This window comes from Hypomesus nipponensis, chromosome 10 (assembly GCF_054491055.1).
Source record: "Hypomesus nipponensis isolate SF chromosome 10, ASM5449105v1, whole genome shotgun sequence".
Lineage (NCBI taxonomy): Eukaryota > Metazoa > Chordata > Actinopteri > Osmeriformes > Osmeridae > Hypomesus > Hypomesus nipponensis.
The window spans coordinates 12,648,148-12,667,134 of record NC_140370.1 but is presented as its reverse complement, the minus strand read 5'-3'; the positions used below and the strand labels follow the sequence as shown (position 1 = coordinate 12,667,134).

The 18,987-nt window shown below is 42.3% G+C and overlaps 2 protein-coding genes across 3 annotated transcripts; one reads left to right on the top strand and one right to left on the bottom strand.

The window, feature by feature from the left end:
• The first annotated feature begins 1,727 nt into the window (after window positions 1-1,727).
• On the top strand, window positions 1,728-10,750 carry trpa1a (transient receptor potential cation channel, subfamily A, member 1a). The gene is made up of 27 exons (XM_084707545.1): window positions 1,728-1,799; window positions 1,953-2,103; window positions 2,474-2,649; window positions 2,832-2,939; window positions 3,263-3,371; window positions 3,604-3,749; window positions 4,074-4,210; window positions 4,324-4,372; window positions 4,536-4,635; window positions 4,728-4,828; window positions 5,120-5,289; window positions 5,562-5,726; window positions 5,868-5,982; window positions 6,223-6,389; window positions 6,985-7,084; window positions 7,276-7,335; window positions 7,430-7,528; window positions 7,644-7,714; window positions 8,114-8,273; window positions 8,373-8,462; window positions 8,609-8,778; window positions 8,981-9,110; window positions 9,229-9,411; window positions 9,694-9,762; window positions 9,947-10,051; window positions 10,276-10,385; window positions 10,513-10,750. Exons 1-27 carry the CDS (start codon window positions 1,728-1,730, stop codon window positions 10,748-10,750), a joined length of 3,351 nt encoding a protein of 1,116 aa, XP_084563671.1.
• dnajb6a (DnaJ heat shock protein family (Hsp40) member B6a) lies at window positions 10,164-17,713 on the bottom strand. 2 transcript variants are annotated; one of them, XR_014767153.1, is made up of 11 exons: window positions 17,566-17,713; window positions 15,852-15,947; window positions 15,621-15,730; window positions 14,986-15,051; window positions 14,689-14,799; window positions 14,163-14,306; window positions 13,833-14,058; window positions 13,627-13,697; window positions 11,553-11,852; window positions 10,504-11,451; window positions 10,164-10,353 (listed from the first exon to the last, which is right to left on the bottom strand). XR_014767153.1 is itself a non-coding variant. In XM_084707546.1 (10 exons), exons 2-10 carry the CDS (start codon window positions 15,914-15,916, stop codon window positions 11,387-11,389), a joined length of 1,158 nt encoding a protein of 385 aa, XP_084563672.1. In that variant the 5' UTR covers window positions 15,917-15,947; window positions 17,566-17,713; the 3' UTR covers window positions 10,164-11,386. The 2 variants fall into 2 exon arrangements, 1 of the variants encoding a protein (XP_084563672.1); XM_084707546.1 differs by having other exon boundaries at window positions 10,164-11,451.
• Between the last annotated feature and the right edge of the window lie 1,274 nt (window positions 17,714-18,987).

Genomic DNA, 18,987 nt, shown 5'->3' with positions numbered 1-18,987 from the left:
GTACAAGTCATACATATTTACATTTAGTCATTTAGCAGACGCTCATATCCACAGCGACTTACAGTAAGTACAGGGACATTCTCCCCAAGGAGGGTGAAGTGCCTTGCCCAAGGACACAATGTCATTTGGCAAGGCCTGGAATTGAACCAACAACCTTCTGGTTAATAGCCCAACTCCCTAACCGCTCAGCCATCTGACATATATGTTACATACAAATATATTACATTACAATAAATCACATTATTCAAATATTGTCAAGACTTTTTCCATGTAGTTATTGTAAAAGAAGGATGATTTATTGATGATTAAAAGTGTCTTAGAGATGTCTTGATGAATACATCGAAGCAAGCATATACCTCATATTGTACTAGATCAGCATAAGTATTTCCGAGCTAAGAAATTTGATGCTGTGGCAGTATCAGATTTTCCATTGAAACTCTAATAATATCTTATTTTTTCCATTAAATGGCAATGGGTCAACAACCAGGCAATCAGATAGCCTATATCATTATTTCATCCAATCACAAGAGATATGACTGTGCATGACATGACGTTTGGTTTATTTAAACACCAACTATTGCCAATCAAAGATTAAATAGTACATGTTTAGTACAGGCAGACTACCGTAAACCTACCTACTTGATGGTGAAGAACAATATTTAGTTCACCTCTGCCTCAAGGCCATAAGGTTCAACTCAATAAATATTGACATGGATTTGACTCACTAATGAAGGTTTCTCCTTGATAATGAAAATATTGTTGTCCCTATCAATAGATCATTACTCCAGCTCCACAGACTGTATTGTTGTCATCACCCAAGTGCATTAAATCTCAGTGGTAGAAGAAGAAGGACCAGCTGTTTCACTAACCTTTAACTGTTGAGTATGGGATATGGGTGTACATTTCATGTGCAAGGGTGAAATAGCAGCCTTTGTCTATCTGCCAACGTGAGAAATGTAGACTAAGATAAGCCTACCTAAATGTCACAATTTCAGCTTTGTCCTGTTTGCTTCTTCACAATTGGAGTGTTTTTCTAGATAATGCTATACAAAGTACCAGACATTTACAAATCGGGGGACAGAGCGTTTTGTAAATAAATTCCAATCCCAAATTCACTTTGTAAAATTCAGTTATAGGCTATACGAGCCTGTGCAAAGTGACAATGTGTTTTTTTTCCTCATTAGAGCAAAGACACAGCTAATGTGAGTTCAGAAGAGGGATTTTTGTACAATTAGGTGCATTATGGAATCCATTACAGCATTTGGGTTGGCGTCCTGGGGCTCTCTCCAGTGTCTGATCAAAGTTCACCAGAGTAACCATTGTCATTTGATCTGCCAGATGGTTCAGTCTATATAAATGCCCACTCTGGTAGGAACTGACTCTCAAAAACTCTCACATCACTCCCAGTCAACTACAAGGTAAGCTGTGTCAGAGATTGATAACTTTATGGTATGATATATTTAGTATTCACACTGAGTCGGTTTTCCTATTCAAACTGCCACACTAAACTACACTTTGTATAGTTAGATGTGGTTTACTGTATTTGTGTTTTGTAAGTTTATATAATTAAGATTGTTCTGTACTAGTTTGAGAGGTGTTCAGATGCTACAATAGGAATCAATAAGTATTTGTCAGAGCTACAATTGTAATCCCGTAGTTTATTAAAGTATTCACAGAAATGTAGCCATGAGCTGGAGAGCACAATAAGCTGTTCAAAGACCAGTGCAATGGAAAACAAGATCTACCACAGTTTAATTTGTGGGGATTACGGAAACAACATTTCAGCCAAAATATTCAACGTAAGTAAAAATGTGACTTACTTAATATTAATATTTTTACTGACACTCAAAATTAATGTGACAAAAAAATATTTCAGTTTAGATTTTGCTTTTCAATAAAATGGCTTTTTGTACCATTTAATTTTTCTAAAACATCCCTCCAACCCACGTCAGTGGGCTCGTCAGGGTAACACTGCTGTTCTGGAGAAATACCCTGAACACCTGGGCATCAGAGACCAGTCTGGGGCCAGCCCACTGCACCATGCCTCCGCAGAAGGGCATGTGGGCACTATACAAGTCATAGTGCAGATAGCAGGAGCACAAGGTCAAATGCATTCTTCACAATACCTCCTCTCTTCTTCTTTATCGACTGTTGTACATTCAGTGGAACAATAAACGTGTCTTCAAAATGTTTTTGTTGAACGGTCGGATGACATCAGACTCGTTAATGCCCTAATGTACGTTCTAATGTACGTTCTAATGCACGTTCTAAAGCACGTTCTAATGTACGTTCTAATGTACGTTCTAATGTACGTTCTAAAGCACGTTCTAAAGCACGTTCTAATGTACGTTCTAATGTACGTTCTAATGTACGTTCTAATGTACGTTCTAGTGTACGTTCTAAAGCACGTTCTAATGTATGGCTCTGTGGTTCTGCGTGCCCATATGTGCCTGTGGCAATCGCATGTGTGCAGAGCTCAACTGCCGTGATGATGAGGGGAACACCCCACTCCACTGGGCGGTGCAGAAGAATCAGAAGGAGAGTCTGCTGTGTCTTCTTGAGAAGGGAGCAGACCCCAACCTTCTCAACCAAGGCCTGATGTCCCCTTTGCACTTGGCGGTCAACCAAACATACAACACCCTGGTCCATGTGAGTCCGTCACTGTGTTTCCACAGTCTCTGACTCGGATTGAAAATCAAAAGTTGTATTCAGAATTTATGTTTACATGATAGCAGTAATCAGTTGGCTTTCATAGTTGACGGTTCTAAAGCCTAACTGACTAAATGTGTGTGTGTGTGTGTGTGTGCGCACGTGCGTGTGTCTATGTACAGTTGTTACTGTCCCACAGCGGCACTGACGCCAACCTGGAGGGAGATCTGGGGAACACGCCTCTCATGTTGGCCTGCTCGGTAAACAACCACAAAGCCCTGCAGATACTGGTGAGGACATCACTTACAAACACTCAGACACACACTGTCCTGGCTCTCTCTCACACACCCACACCTCCACACACTGTGAGAGATACAGCATGTTTACAATGCAGGATATAAAAAGTCCATATTGACTCCACGATGGATGATTTACAGATATTAAAAGCTATCAGTTACTAAACTGATAAGACTGTTGGTGAAACCATATTAAATCGGAGCGCTGATCTGATTGCAGGCTGTCAAAAAGCCTTTTTAATTAGACGATTACTCCATCTCCTGTCCCTTCAGATCTTTTGTTATGCAGGCTTGATCCTATACCTGTTGTTTTGCAGTTTAAACATGGTGCCAAGCTGTGTCAACAAAACAAGCTGGGCCATTATCCCATTCACGCTGCTGCCTTTGCTGGGGCCAAACAATCAATGCAGGTGATTCTCCAAGAGGGTAGGTCAATTATCCATTTAATATAGTCTTGAATATTTTGTATTACTCCCAGTTACTATAAGACAATTACATTGTACAAAAACATTATTAGGTGATAAGCAGAAATAGATTAAATATTTCCAATCTCAAATCCTTCGACGAGACCATTTTAGGGTTACTGGTCCTCTGTAGTATGCATCTGGTGCAAAGATGGCCAAATAAACAATTTTTCTTCCATTTCTCTCTCTATAAGGTGATGTAACCGGCCATTCCATAGACTCCCACATAAATTATGTGGACAAGTTCTTCTGCAGCCCACTCCACCTGGCGGTCCGTGGGGGAAACCTGGAAGTCATTAAGATGTGTATCGACCATGGAGCTCGCATAGACCAGCAACAGGTAGATTTCTCATATCAGTTTAACTGTCCTCGATAGTCCTGGTTTCAACAGAAAAAAAGCCAGATAAGTCAACTGGATGGCAATGCTTTAATAAGGAAATACATGATTAGTAAGAACAGAATGATGTCATGTATTCATATGGGAGGGCTCACTGTGGGCTTTTGAGTGGTAATGCCACATGCTCAAGTACAGATCCATTATCAGTGCATTATCAGATCTGGTTTCATCTATGGTCAACCACTCACAATCACATCCAAATCATTGCAGATTTTCCTCACATCCGTATTCATCATAAGTGTGTGACTGTGTGTTTTCCTCTCCTAGTGTGACAAGTCCACGGCTCTTCATTTTGCCTGTAACCAAGGGGCCATGGAGGCCGTCAAGCTCATGCTGTCTTCCTATGACAGGGTCTGTGATGTCATCAACATCACTGACGGAGCCTCCCAAACACCTCTACACAAGTACAATCTGTTTCTACCGAAGAAAAAAAATACATATATATATATATAAGACAATTACTAAGCGACAATGACTTGGATTCTAAAATTTTTGTTTTGTCTTTTTCGAACTGAAGGGCAACAATATTTGACCACTTTGAATTAGCTGAATACCTGATATCTAAAGTAAGCATAATTTTCAAGGGTTTCAAGACACATGAATAGCTCTGACAAATAACCTGTCAAAGTTGTACAAATTTATAGTAGTTCTTAGTCATTACAATAGAACCAAATTGTAAGATACAAAGACATAATAAATGATCTTTTACTCTTGAATTGAATGTAACAGGGGGCAGACATTAACTTCATTGACTGCAAGGGTCACACACCACTGCTCCTAGCAACAACCTGTGGGGCCTGGAAAACTGTGAACCTGCTCCTAACCAATGGTTTGACTCCTAAAACATACACCTACAATTGCCAACCACATCTCATGCAATCCTAATTCTAATAATCCTTGTTTAAACGTTCTTCTGTCTAGGGGCTGATCTGAAAATAAAAGACAAAACTGGCTGTAGTTTTCTTCATCTTGCCATCTTGCAGCCCAAAGGTCTTAAAAACCTCTCTTCTGGGGTTCTTCAGGTAATTGTGTATTTTGTACCCGCAAAGCATTTCAATGCCTGTGACCAGCAGGTCCATGGCTTCGGGTTAGTTTTGTCTGAAATGTGGCATCTTTATCAAATCCCAAGATTAAATGCACAACACTGCCATCTAGCATTCAAATATCACAATTAGGGTGACAAACACATTTTCTCCAACACAATTTAAACACATGGAATATACTTTTCAGACTCTTCATACATGTCATCAGATAGGGGACCTATGGTCTGGAGCTAAAATGGTTATGTTTTGCTCCCGTGTTTCCCGTCCCAGCTGAGCAGTGTGAGGGAGCTGCTGGGAGCAGAGGACCACGAGGGGTGCACCCCCCTGCACTACGCCTGCAGGCTGGGCATCCCCGACTCTGTCAACAACATTCTGAACCTCAACGTCTCACTGGAACACAAGTCCAAACAGAAGAAGTCTGCCCTCCACTTTGCTGCCGAGTGAGTCATTGTATGAGTAGGAAGATAAATGTGGTCGCAGACCACTTCAGACCAGGCGTGGAGGTTTGGTTTAGGATGTCGGTGTGACTGGGAATGTGAGGGGGACTATTACAAAATGTCTAGATCAGAGGTCAGGGCCCCCTTCGTCCCTCCAGTCCCCCCAGTCATGTACACTAATCCTTCAGAGCGTTCAGTTCAATAAAATAGATATTGCGATATATTACGAGCCGATTGGATTTGAATCAAAAAGTTTCTCTCTTTCTCTCCGTCAGGTATGGAAGGATCAACACATGCCTCAGGCTTCTGGACAACATGGCCGACACCCGCCTGCTTAACGAGGGGGACGAGAAGGGGATGACGCCCCTGCACATGGCGTCCCGGGGCGGCCATGTCAGAGTGGTGGAACTGCTGCTGAGGAGGGGGTCACTCTTTCAAAGGTACGGCACACTGTGAAGCACTTCTCTACAGCAGTCCCTGTCGGAAGTCAACTTCAATCACCAATACATTGTCACTGATTAGGTATGAATGTTACTGCTGACAATTGTGTGTGCGTGCATGTTTGTTTACTTGCGTTGTAGCGACTACAAGGGCTGGACATGTCTGCACTACGCGGCAGCCGAGGGCTACACCCAGACCATGAGCACTCTCCTGACATCTAACAGCAAACTGCTGGACAAGACTGATGAGGAAGGGGTCTGGTCTCTCTCCTACCTCTGCTCAGAATTAGCTCACCAAGCAAAAGGCTTCAGCACAGCCAACGCTTGAAATGATAGAACATGAACATTTGAATAATACACTCGTCACATACACAAACTCTATAATGGCATCATTAGTTGCAATACGAATCAAGATTCAAATCAACCGAAAATCCCCAAAGACGAATTCATGGTTGTATCTTATTCACCCTAAAAAAACCCTCACTGTGTGTTCCAGAACACAGCCCTTCACCTGACATCCAGGGAGGGCCACACTGCAGCTGTGATGTTGCTCCTGGAACGAGGAGCCAAAATCACCCTCAACAAGGCAGACAACAGCTTCCTGCACGAGGCCGTGTTCAGCGGTAGGAAGGAGACCACGGACAGTGTCATCAGGAGTGCCAGGTGGGTCCACCGTCCTAGTGACACCTCTAGTCTGCCATAACATGGGAGTCAGATGGCAGAGCGGTGAGGGAGTCGGGCTAGTAATCAGAAGGTTGGCGGATCGATTTCCCCACCGTGCCAAATTGAGTTGTGTCCTTGGGAAAGGCACTTCACCCTACTTTCCTTGGGGGGAATGTCCCTGTACTTACTGTAAGTAAGTCAGCCTCCGCCTGCTTCTGTTGGCTCTGTCATACTTTGCATGCCTGTAGGCATGTCTGTGTTAAGTTTCCTGGCTTCATTACGGTCACTTTCTGGCTGGTTTCTGGTCCCAGCCAGCAGGGAGTGAGACCTTGAGCAAAGAAGCACAGAATGTGCTGAGAAATGTCTAATTGTCCCATTAGAAAAATATTGTGTCTAGACTGAAGTGTTATGTGGAAGCCATGGTATTTCGGCCCGTCTGATGAATTGTAGCTATCTGTTTGTAGTGTCAGCCAGGCAAGATCCAAATTTGGTCAGGAAATAACCTGCCTAAAGTTGACCCTAGTATAAAATCCAGACAGTAGGCGTCAAGAACAACTAAAAATATGGTGATTGTAATTTTGTTTTCCATTGGCAGAGGTGCAGAATCTCTGATAGTGCACAATTTTACTTCTGAGGACCCAAACAAAAGATGTGTTGTCATGGATATCATCGAGTTTCTGCCAGAGTGTTTTAAGGTCTGTGTAACAGGATCCTAGCAAGTCATTCATACAGCTATGCTGTTCTGGAAAATAATGAAATGACTATCTTTACAATATTACAATATTGTATTTCATTGACTTTGTGAGTTTGAAATGTATGCTTTCCAAATCATTTCACTTGTGTTAAGAGTATGACAAGTTCAATTGCTGTGCCTGATTCTCTCCAGACTCTTTTAGATACCTGTATAAAGGAGTCTGAAGATGATGTACACAGCATCAACTACTTTGTAAGTCTGACTCAAATTACTTGTTAAGAATTCATGTTTTCATATAGCACTTCTTAAGATGTCCATGTTGACAGCAAAATATTTCAATAAACAGATTGAATACGACTTTAGATGGCTTCAAGCTCCAATCCATGTCATGAAGTTGGCAAGAAAAGACAAACATTACAGATTTGAACCTCTTGTTGCCTTGAATGTAAGTCCTCCTATTCCATTGCTTTGAGGTTTAGAGAATTGTGTAATAATATTCAAGAAACTTGTTTTTTTTGTGTTGCATTTGTAATTGTTGTTGTGTGTGATTGTGAACGCAGCACATGGTCAAGCTTAATCGTGTGGAGCTGTTGACCCATCCTGTCTGCAAGAAGTATTTAGAGATGAAATGGTGAGTGACCGGGGTCAGAAACCTGCACTTATAATCATCATTGTTACCCAGAGTGACTTACAGAAAGTACAGGGACATTCCCCCGAGTCAAGTAGGGTCAAGTGCCTTTCCCAAGGACACAACGTCATTATGGCACAGCTGGAAATCGAACCGGCAAATTTCTGATTAGTAGCTCAATTCCCTCACCGCTCAGCCATCTGACTCCCTATTTTCACTATGAATCCTCTTCCATGTTTTCCCATTTGTTGCTCGTTGACCTCGAGCATCATCGCCCCCTCTCACAGCAGGCACAGCAATCAAAAAACATGTCCCTAACAGTCTGATAAAGATTATGAAAGACAAAATGAACATAATTTAGAATCCCTGGACATCCATAGTGTCCTCTCCCCCCTTCCCCAGGAAGGCCTATGGGGTGAAGATCCACCTTCTGAACCTGGGGGTGTACTCTCTGGGCCTGCTGCCGCTTACCCACCTCATCATCAACCTCAGGCCCGTCGTCACCTCCAACACAAGCCGGAACAACACTTCCCTTAGTATGGTCACCAACTCCTTTGATAAAGTAAAGAGTTCCTGTCTTTTGGATATTACCGATGTATTTAGTTCACTTGCATTTGAGATTTGAATTTCACCAAACATTTTTTTTATACTTTTTTTGCAGCAATGTTACCTTATCACAACCTGCATGTTTTTGGTTCTGGCCATGAACCTGTATTCAGTAGGTAAGGAGATCGTGCAGATATTTCAACAGGTAAAAAACCCCAGCATTCTCAAACTAACTCACTAACTTCAATATACGGTGCATGTCCGCAAACCAACCTCTACAAACGATTGAACAATTGTCTAACATTATAGTTACTGTTTTTCTGGGGACTGTTGTTGCTGCCATCTCAACAGCGTTCCAGGTACTTCCATGATGCGACTAACTTGCTGGACTGGTCGGCTGCTTTGAGCTCCCTGCTGTTTGTGGTTCCTCTGCTAATGGATCAGAAGGATACCTGGCACTGGAAAGCAGGCGCCCTCGCTGTTCTGGTTTCCTGGTTCAACTTCCTTCTCTACCTGCAACGGTACACACACTCCATCTGCTGGCTCAAATATATTTGACCACGTTTTGTCAATGTGAAATACTGTCCTGATAGTACTCCTTCCAAGTTTCTGCATTCACAATCCCTGCAAAACAACTTTGAATGTGGAACGTACAGTGTATTCTATGACTGGTTTAGGTATTTTGTTGGCTCGAGTAAATAATTTATTGTCTGTTCTGTCCAGGTTTGAGCGCTTTGGTATCTATGTTGTGATGTTTCGAGAGATCTCCAAGACCCTCCTCAGTATCATTTTACTCTTCTTCTGTCTGATGCTGGCATTTGCACTCTCATTTTATGCCTTGATGATAGATCAGGTACATTCAATTCAGAATGATTTTGACCCTGAATCAACATGGCAAATAACACATCTCTTTCTAGTGAACCACTTCCAGTGGAATACAATTGATGAATTCACTTCTTTACCATCCACAGAATCAGGTCAAAAATGTACAGTTGTCGGTGATGCAAACGTTTGTCATGATGGTTGGAGAGATAAACTACCAGGAGAACATTCTGAAGCCCTACCTGGCAGGTCGTCTGCCCTTCCCCTATCTCACCTTTGCCATCTTCATCTGGTTTGTCCTGCTTGTGCCCATCCTGCTGATGAACCTTCTGGTCAGTTTATCACTAGACATGACAGTAACACATTTGTGTGTAAATGTGCATGTGTGGTAAAGTAGTGCTGTCTTGGACTGAAAAGTCGCAAGGATCAGCCTCGGGCTGGATGCTGTTTGGCTTTGGTTAGTGGTGGGATGTTTGGTTATTTTGTGGAGTTGGCAAATTGGATCTCTTCTGAGACACCATTCAACAGTCTGAAATACAAACATTCAATATAGCACAGGATTATTATTTTTTGTCATTTTTTCACCTAGACTTCTAACCTTTGTTGTAACCTAGATCGGTTTGGCTGTTGGAGACATTGCGGCGGTCCAGAACAATGCTGTGCTTGAACAGATTGGGATGCAGGTGTGTCTGAAACGTCCAAAATGTTTTTAATTGTGCTACATTCAAAGTTTAATCAAGTAACCCCTACAGTAAATATGACAATCTGTTCCAACTAATAAGTTCATGTAATCACTAACTATCTAATAAATGATCTCCCGTTAAGCAACTCATTTTTTACTTTTCCACTTTTCCTGTGCCCCGACAGATTGATCTCCATACCAATCTAGAGGCGAAGCTGCCTTACTGGTTCATGAAGAGAGTTGACCAGGATTCCATCATCGAGTACCCCAACAAAGCCTGCCACGGAAAGGTGTGTGTGGACATAAAAGCATATAGAACTACAGTATCCAGTCTTGCTGTAAACAGAGGGTCCCGGTTGAACACACAATACATTTCAACCAGTAGCAAAAAGAAAAAATAGAAAATGTCAAACTATTTATTACAACAAATACAGTTAAAACACTCAAGACTGTCATCCCTTGCCTTAGATAACTTTCCAAAACTCCATCTAGCTGTTCTGTCTTTTCTTTCCAGAAAGGGATCTTCTGTTTGAGGAATTCTGGAGGAACCGTACATAGTCGTTTCAAGCCTGGCACCAATCAAGCCCTGCCACTGGAACAGGAAATAAACAAACAGAAGTACAGGTAGCCTCAACAACCCAGAACCTCAGCTTGCCGAGTGATGTATCTGGTGTACAGTTTGGAATACAATAATGCTGTAACCATGACGGTCCCCCGGTTCACCATATACCCATCATCATACCTCCTACAGGCTGAAGGAGATCTCGAGCGTGATGGAAAAGCAGCATCACCTACTGAAGCTCATCATCCAGAAAATGGAGATCAGCTCAGAGGCCGAGGAGCACGACGGGCCTCAGCTGTTCCAGGGTTACCGCAACCGGGCCAGGAACAGGCTGGGGCTGCAACTTTCCAGCAGCACAAGCCGTTGGGACCCAGTGCTACAGGCCATAGCCGCCAGAGAGTCACCTCTATGTGGGGGAGGGAGTTAGACATACAGGCGGGGCTGGAGGTCTGGATGGACCAGACTGATCTGGCTAATTCACATGTCGCTTCTCTTCCCATGAAGTGACTTTAAATACAATTTTAAAAAAAGTGTGTGCAGCAGTCCATATGGGTCCACCAGACTAGGGGTCAGATGATATCAAAAGTACATACTGCATGTGTTCTGGTCAAAGTATAATTCTCACCAAAGGTGTTGGAAAAGTCAGTCGTTCAGTGTCATGAGGGTTGGTGAGACGATCACAACTATATAGGTGTCAGTGAATATAGCATGATCAGCCTTTACAGCCACAGATCCGATAATCTGTGACCTTGGTATGAAGCTAGTACCTACCACCCATACATATGTGCAGCTAAGCAGCCTAACGCATTACAGTTGACAAAAACCTAGTACTTTTTCCACTTAAAGCATAACGTTAAAATGTGAATGCAAAATAATTTGGTCAAATTCCCTATGTAGGGTTATAATTGCTGTAGATAGGCAGTCGAGATTACAGAATTAATTGAATGTATGCATTTGTAAATGCAATTATCCCTCTATTAAATCATGTTGTCTTGTTTAAGCAGTAAAAGTGTGTGTTTGAGATGTTTGTATGCGTCCATGTGAGTGTGTGCTAAGCTGTATTTCATGTTCTTCTCTTCTTTGCATCTTCAGTAGACATGGGTCTCTTCCTCTTATGGTCAGGATTTCCTGGAAACACAGACAAGAAGAGGTTTTCAAAACGTTCACGCGATACTCATCATTGAGATATGACAAAAAAAGATGATCCAGCTGTGACATTTTACTCCAACCTGACGCTGAGCTCCGCCTGTCATCTCTGTCCTGATTGTTTGTACAGGAAGAAGTCCCTGTGCTCCGCCCCTCCAATCTGTCTTGGTTGGGGGTGTGGTAGGACGCGTTTGAACTCAGCCCCTCCTCTCTGTCCTTACTGGAGGTGTGGTAGGACGTGTTTGAGCCTCGAGTCTCCTCTCTGCCCTGATTAGGTGTGTGGTGGGAAGTCTTTGCGTTTTGGACATGAGGGAGGGGGCGGGATGTGTGAGGGGGAAGCCCATCCCCGTCTCCCAATAAAGCAGGCGGGTTGCTGGGTTGGCCTGGGGAAGGGGAGAAGGAGGTGGGAGGGGGCATGGGGTTACTAAAACATAGAGATACAGTGACCCAGGTCTAAAAGACCCACATTCATAGGCATAGGATATATGCTTAATGTTAGGGTCACATCCATTCATCGATCAAATTAAATGACAGTCATGGAAATAGAGGTGTGTTGTAAACCAATTGTAATGCCTTGCTGAAAAAGGCTTCAGTCAAAAAAAGTGATACCAACAAATAGGGAAACGGACCTCTTATATGTGGTTTAGTTGGTCACTACATTACTTAAATTCTCAATACTGGTACTACTCACTGTGGAGTGTGATCGAGTGCAAAGTCATCCATTTAAAACATAAGGATCCACATATGCAAGTTAGTACCGAGCCGGCATGCAATCACACTGAAGAATATGTTAGCATAGCATCCCTTAATCCCAAAGCAACTTTCAGACTCCAAAGGACATATTTTTTCTTTTTTTTCCTGACATGCTGGATTAAGGCAAGTTTCTAATATATTTATTTTAGTTTAGACCTCTCAGATCTAGGGAAAAGGGGGTGATAAATGATTTAAAGCCACATCAAGCAATTCTACTCCTTCGGAGGAAAATTGTGTATAGCTCTCAAGAGTAAAGTTGCTTCTTCCCAGAGAAAAAACAGCACAAGCCACCCAAGATCTCGACATCCCCAAAAAAGGAGGAAATTCCATATTTATTGATTTCAAATTGTTTTACAAAGTGCACAAAATTCTATGTATATATCATTTATATAACGACGACTCCTTAATTTGTGCATGGTTATGCAATAATAACATTAAGACTCAACAACATTTATTGGCATACATGCTTCTTAAAAGAAAAGAAAAACACTTGCATTAGAACAAATGAAACAACATCATCAACACATTCTACCAGCATGTACAAAAAAGGAAATGTCACCAACATGAGGTTAGAGAGACAAGCAGTAAAGTAGTAAACAAGGTTTGGAAAGCAAAGGGTTACGCTTTTTTTTTCTTTCTTTTTTTTTCCAGTTCAACACTATTCAATATCCAGACGAAAAAAGCAGTCATGCTTTAATCCAAATGTACAATGTGTCCCATGTCCAGAACATGATCAAAGGCTAAGCGCCAATTGGAGTAAAGATAGGGCGACAAATAGAGAGCGCTCCAGAGACAGACTGTAATAGGCTGAAGAGCATACAGAAAGACAGTGCTGAAAATCAAAATGTTGAGGGTCGCTTCATTAGGCAAGACTAATCAATCAGCCAGCTAAATCTGAGAACATTCTTTTCCTGGGTAAATTAGGAGTGATAACCTGAATATGATTTCATGGGAGTGTATCTTATTGTCCTAATTCTATACAAAATGGTTCATGAACTCACAAATACAAATGTATGTCTATTTCAAAAGATACATTTTGGAAAATTAGCTGGTTGACCTTTCGATCCTGCATACTACAGTGCCCTCTGTGGTCCTAAAGAATACCATGGTCCCCAACGCAAGCAGAACACCACCCTGAGCCAATCACTGACAGCTCTAATAAATACATTAACAAAACAAAAAAATGCATAGAAAGTGTCATCTAAATAGACACCTTGACCTACCAAGACACGCAGAACCGAGGGGGGGGGGGGGGGGGGGGGGCGAGATTTAAAAAAAACTAACATACATCCAAACAATGTCAATTTAGTATCGTTTTTTTTAAGCTCAAGTTTGTTTGTGCTGCAGCCAGGTAAAGTTCCAGGGGGTATTACTTGTTATCCAGTCGCAGAAGCTGTTCCTTACCATTGATGGTTAAAGATCTTAACTGTCCATCTTCCTCCACCTCCACTCGCTCCTGTCCATTCTCCACGATTCTAAAATAAATAAATTGAAGAGAGAGTTATAACTATTTGTATGGATACAAATTAAGTAGTTATGTTTGTCAACAACTGCTCTGTTAAACACTTTTGGCCAAATACAGAGCATAAACAGACAGCAGATGGGTGTACCTCTTAGTGGTGATCTTCCTGCCATTGATGAACTTGGTTGAGGTGGACACGGAGCGGAAGTTTCCCATGCTGCTGATGCTTCCTCCTCCGCCCCCACCCCCAAACGAGCTGGAGGAGAAAGAGGTGAAGCCCCCGCCGCCACCGCCGCTACCACCTCCCAGGTGACCCATGTGACTCATATGACCCATGGAGCCCATGTGACCCAGGTGTCCAAATGGTGTGAAGCCTGTCGTGGAAACAGAGAGTGAGATGGGACGGGAAAAACAGAGGGAGATGAAGACGTAAAAATAAACTATTTTTCTGAACATCCGCTGGCTTGGTGTGTCTCACCTGGGTCGAAGGGGGCAAAGCCGGCACCAAAGGGAGGAAACCCACCAAACCCTCCAAAGAAGGGCCCCCCAGTCCGGCTCCGGCTCACCCCCCTATGGTGCCTCCGACCTCCACCGAAAAACTCATCACCAAACGGGTCCCTGCCTGCCATGAAGGAGAGGGGAGCAGTGCAGCGGTCAATTTAAACCCACACAGTTTCTCATCCCACCTGCACCTGCCATTAACTTAACAGGCCTTGCTCGATAGTCTCCAACTAAATACAGTCCTTGGTTGGTCTGTGTACATATCCAAATGTAAGCTGTTTATCCTGTGAATGGTAATCTAACCAGACAAACATGATCCTGATCAGGGATGTCTTTCTACTGCATTCTTCTGAGCTGACGTTTTGTGATTTAAACGATCATCTCCCTCTCCCTGATGGAATCTCTCAACTCCATCCAGTGAAACTTAGTACAACACATCAACATACCTTGGAATGAAATCCAACAAAGAAAACTGCCTAGTTTACATAAGTTAACTCACTCACCAAAGAAATCTGCAAACGGATCTCGCCCTCCAAAGAACTCCCTGAAGACATCCTCAGGGTTCCGGAATTGGAACCCTGTGTTAAAGTGGTCGCCATTGTGATAATGCCCTCCTGCAGATGCACCAAACCAAATAGAACATTGATGAAGCTGTGATTACTTCACACATTCAATCTTCTTGGTGGCCTCAATGTGTAAGCTGGTTGAAACACAGTCTAAAAGGTTACATCTCCCACTATAGCCTATAATGGATTGTATTTAGACAATCAAATACGAGTTCCAACTGAAGCCATACATACCGCCTCCATCAATGTTTCCATTGAGTCCTGCCTTTCCATGGCGGTCGTACAAGCTTTTCTTGTTGGCTGCAAGATGAGGAAAAACAACCTCAATTCACAACTAACACTTGCATATCACTTAATATACTCTGTTCACAAGGGGGTATCATTCTGTAAATCCTCCCTTCACTGCTCAAGGGATGCTGCTCTTCAGCGGACCCTGAACTAACCCTCTGTGCATGCATCAGTGTGTCTATGGGGATAGGGAGTCTAGGAACCAGAACAATCTGCCAGCATGTTATTTTTGCTCTGACAGATGGGTTTGGCCACCCTCCCATTCAAACACATTTCCTTTTCCGACCAGAATCTGGTTGGGTCAATCATTGGTTGGGTACAGGCGAGCACCGGTAAGGCATTTTCCTTAAAAACCAAGACAATGTTTTGTTGCATCTATCCAAATACATCTAGATGCATTCAGATGGATTTTGGTCTGCGCCAGTTGATAACGCCCCTTGGAATTAAAAAGTAAACTGACAGGATCCAAAACCATTTGCGACTTGGTCTGGCTAAAAGATGGGTATTGTGAAAGCCGAAAGCTTACTTTCCAATTGCAAAGGGACCAACAGGGAGGAATTTCATTATGGAGTTCTACCCACCATCTGACAGAACTTCATAGGCCTCAGACAGTTCTTTGAACTTCTTCTCTGCCTCCTCCTTATTCTCTGGGTTTTTATCTGGGTGCCATTTCAGGGCCAATTTTCTGTATCTGCGTGGAAAGACGGAGACAGGAAGTGGGGTTGAGTGCCAGGCGTTGAGTGTGAGAAGGACACCACTTGAGAAAACAACAGCCCACTGTTGAACTCTTTAGGATCAAAGGTTAAACTCACGCTTTCTTTATGTCCTCCTGAGATGCATTTCTTTGCACTCCTAAAATATGGTAATACTCCACCATGATTTGGAGAGTGCTTTCCAAACCGTGCAACCTAGGAAGGAAATCAAAAACTGTCAGTTTAAATTATTGTGCAGTATAATCACAAATACATGTAACTTTTGAGACGACGAGCAAGGGGGAATGGCCTATGTGTAAAAACAGCTTTATCTCGCTTGTAAGTTTTTTAGGAATATACTGCCTAATATATATTTTGTCATTCTTTTAGGGGGGGGGGGGGGTGTTATGGGGGGACAGGCCACCTCTTCAAAACAATGGTAGTTGAAACACTGAACCATCATCCCTCAGAAAACAAACACAATTGTGAAATTCTTCAGACATTAGTTTATAGCAAATCTTCAATGAGAATCCATTTTTGGTCATATCAACAATTAGACCATAGAAGGCTTGTATGGTCTAACCTAGAACCAGTTCATCATTACACATTCTAAACTGGTGTTGATGGAAAAATAACACTCACTGAAAGAACAATCAGCAGGAGTTTAAACTTTACTAATCTACTACACCGGCATCACTAATCTACATGCACTGGGGCCCCTTTAGGACTAATCTTGACAATGCAAAACCCAACAGTAGCTTAATTTATTGCCCCACAGGACAGTTGCCTGCTGCCCTAACGAGTTTATTGGACTGTCAACTGGATAGCGGCAGTGTGGGGTTAGAGGTCAAGGCTTAAGACAAACCACAGCCGTGTGGCGCAGAAACACAAGTAACTGATGGGCAGAGGCACATCAATGCACGCAACTCAAAACCAGAACCAGTGTTCCCCAAGTTCTGCCACACCAATTTGTCTCTTGCATAGGCCTTGCACGATTATGCAGCAACCTGACTAGTAGCATGTATTAGCTAGCAAATTACCTAATTAGCTAACTAACCTTCATAATGTGTGTTGTTTTCTCCTTAATGAAACTGAGAAAACGACGCAATTATTTCGGGTTATCCATTCAGTAAAAGAGTAGCTAGTCTTATGGTTGCCTAAAGTTAGCTGGCACTGGCTAATCGATTAAGGCACAGTTGGAAAATCGTAAACCGTTATGTCTCCGTCGTCAGCCCGGTACTAGCATGTAGCTACATGATACCTCAACGTTAGCACGGCTAGCTTCTTGTATCCATTTTGGGCTGGGACTGATTCGTTATCCAGCTAGCTCGATAGCTGCAACTTAGCCTAGCTAGCTTCGTGGATTCCATGGTATTAGCCAGGTGAACTTGGTCTTATTAACTAGCTATGTAACTAGCGAATGTAATACGAGTAAGCAACTTGAGGCAAGAGCTTGTAAAAACACAAGCCAAAATTATCTGCTTTCACACGTTAATATATTTCTAGCAGCGATATCTCGCGCATGATCTGGATAGCAAGGGACCCATCTTCGCAAATGGTCAATTACGCTGGATAGGCAGGTAGCTAGCAAGACATTTTTGTATGAACGACTAGTGGTTTGCTCGACAGATCAGATCCCTCCTTACAATGTAATTGCTAGATGTCGAGTTCTTAATGTATGACTAAAAACCCTCGTCGTAACCAGATGTTTTTGTTCGCCAACAAGCTAAAGTAGCTAACTGCGCGTGAAGCGTTCAGCTAATTAGCTAGCTGCAGTCCATGTATGATCATCAAAAGAATGCACCTGATAAACACAATGCAGCAGTTAACTTACCTGGCTCTTCAGAATTCTCCCTTTCCTTTCAGTTGAGTATAGCTATGTAAATCTTAGCTATTTGTTCGCTTGTTTCTAGAAAATACTATTATTTGGTCATGGTCATCACCAGCCTGTATGGTTGTTTGTAGCAAGATTACACGCAACATCCGGTTACATCGCTCTTACTCTGCCTTACGTCGCTGTAGACAAAAGTCCGGATGGCGCCCCCATGCCTCTGAAGTTTGCGAATGTAATTACTACAGCAGAATGAGCGCAGAGTTCGTATACAATTTCCTGGGCTCGATTCATGATTGATTATTGTTATGTTAATCAGAATAATGAGCACGATACAGGGGCCTCATGCTCAGTAATTATATTTTATTCGGAACGGGGGATTACAGAAACTACACAACTCAATGTATACAAAATATAGAATCGAATTGAATATTTTAGAACTGGGGAGCAATTTAGAGACATTTTACTTACATTTACATTTAGTAATTTAGCAGACGCTCGTATCCAGAGCGACTTACAGTAAGTACAGGGACATTCCCCCGAGGCAAGTAGGAAGTGAAGTGCTTTGCCCAAGTGACACTTGTGATATATTACAACTTTAATCAATAATATAGTCAGGCTAATCTACAATATATGTACAGTCTATTCTAGAGTGATTTGTGTTTATTGCTCTACCTATCTATTTGTACTACCCAACATTCTTATTACAAAACTACAAAAATATATGAACCAAGAAATGACCTTTAGGTACCCACAAAATCTTAAACTGTTCTAATTTTCCCTTCTTAGCTCATTCAAACAAGGACTCATCTATTTTTATCTCTGGTCATTAAATAACAACTCATAAGAATCTCCAGTCGGAGTCCGTCTGATTAATCGATTCTGCCATCTCTATTCTCTGGCAGGCCTAAAAATAGATCTGCTTCCTTAGAGGGAAAGGGGATAATAGAGCCTCATTAACCATGTAATAGAATATAATTGTAAAATATAGAGGAAATATTTTTAAAAATAAAATATGTATTTATGTTAAATAGACTGTGCCACAGGATACATTCTACAATTCCATGATGTGTGAAGAGAGTTTAGAAAAATGCATTGACTACTGCAGCAATACCTGCACGGTAAGTTGTTACAGCGATGCGCAAGTGGTGCTTAAAGGTGCGCACTTGGAAACGTACTTATGTAAATGCTATTAATTTCAAACTATAGCTTCCAGTCTTTATGTGAGAGACACAAATGAACTGAGTTAAATGAGCTGCACAGTGAGATCCGGGTGACTTACCAGTACATACTATTGAGGCTGACAGACAGTGTGCTAGGAAAGACAAAATGGGTTGGACCATCTCTTTCTTTCTGTGTCTGTTGCTTTCCTTTGTCATTTGTCCCCCCCCCCCCCCCCCCACACACACACACACACACACATAC

What these genes read in the sequence shown, in the direction of transcription:
- trpa1a (XM_084707545.1), top strand. Translation starts at nt 1,728, where the DNA reads ATGGAAAACAAGATCTACCACAGTTTAATTTGTGGGGATTACGGAAAC. An exon ending in GCAGATAGCAGGAGCACAAG is followed by an intron (nt 2,104 to 2,473) that starts GTCAAATGCATT and finishes GCATGTGTGCAG; the next exon opens with AGCTCAACTGCCGTGATGAT. An exon ending in CTCGCATAGACCAGCAACAG is followed by an intron (nt 3,750 to 4,073) that starts GTAGATTTCTCA and finishes TTCCTCTCCTAG; the next exon opens with TGTGACAAGTCCACGGCTCT.
- dnajb6a (XM_084707546.1), bottom strand. Translation starts at nt 15,916, where the DNA reads ATGGTGGAGTATTACCATATTTTAGGAGTGCAAAGAAATGCATCTCAG. An exon ending in TCCGTTTGCAGATTTCTTTG is followed by an intron (nt 14,307 to 14,688) that starts GTGAGTGAGTTA and finishes CCTTCATGGCAG; the next exon opens with GCAGGGACCCGTTTGGTGAT. An exon ending in CTTTGCCCCCTTCGACCCAG is followed by an intron (nt 14,059 to 14,162) that starts GTGAGACACACC and finishes TTTCCACGACAG; the next exon opens with GCTTCACACCATTTGGACAC.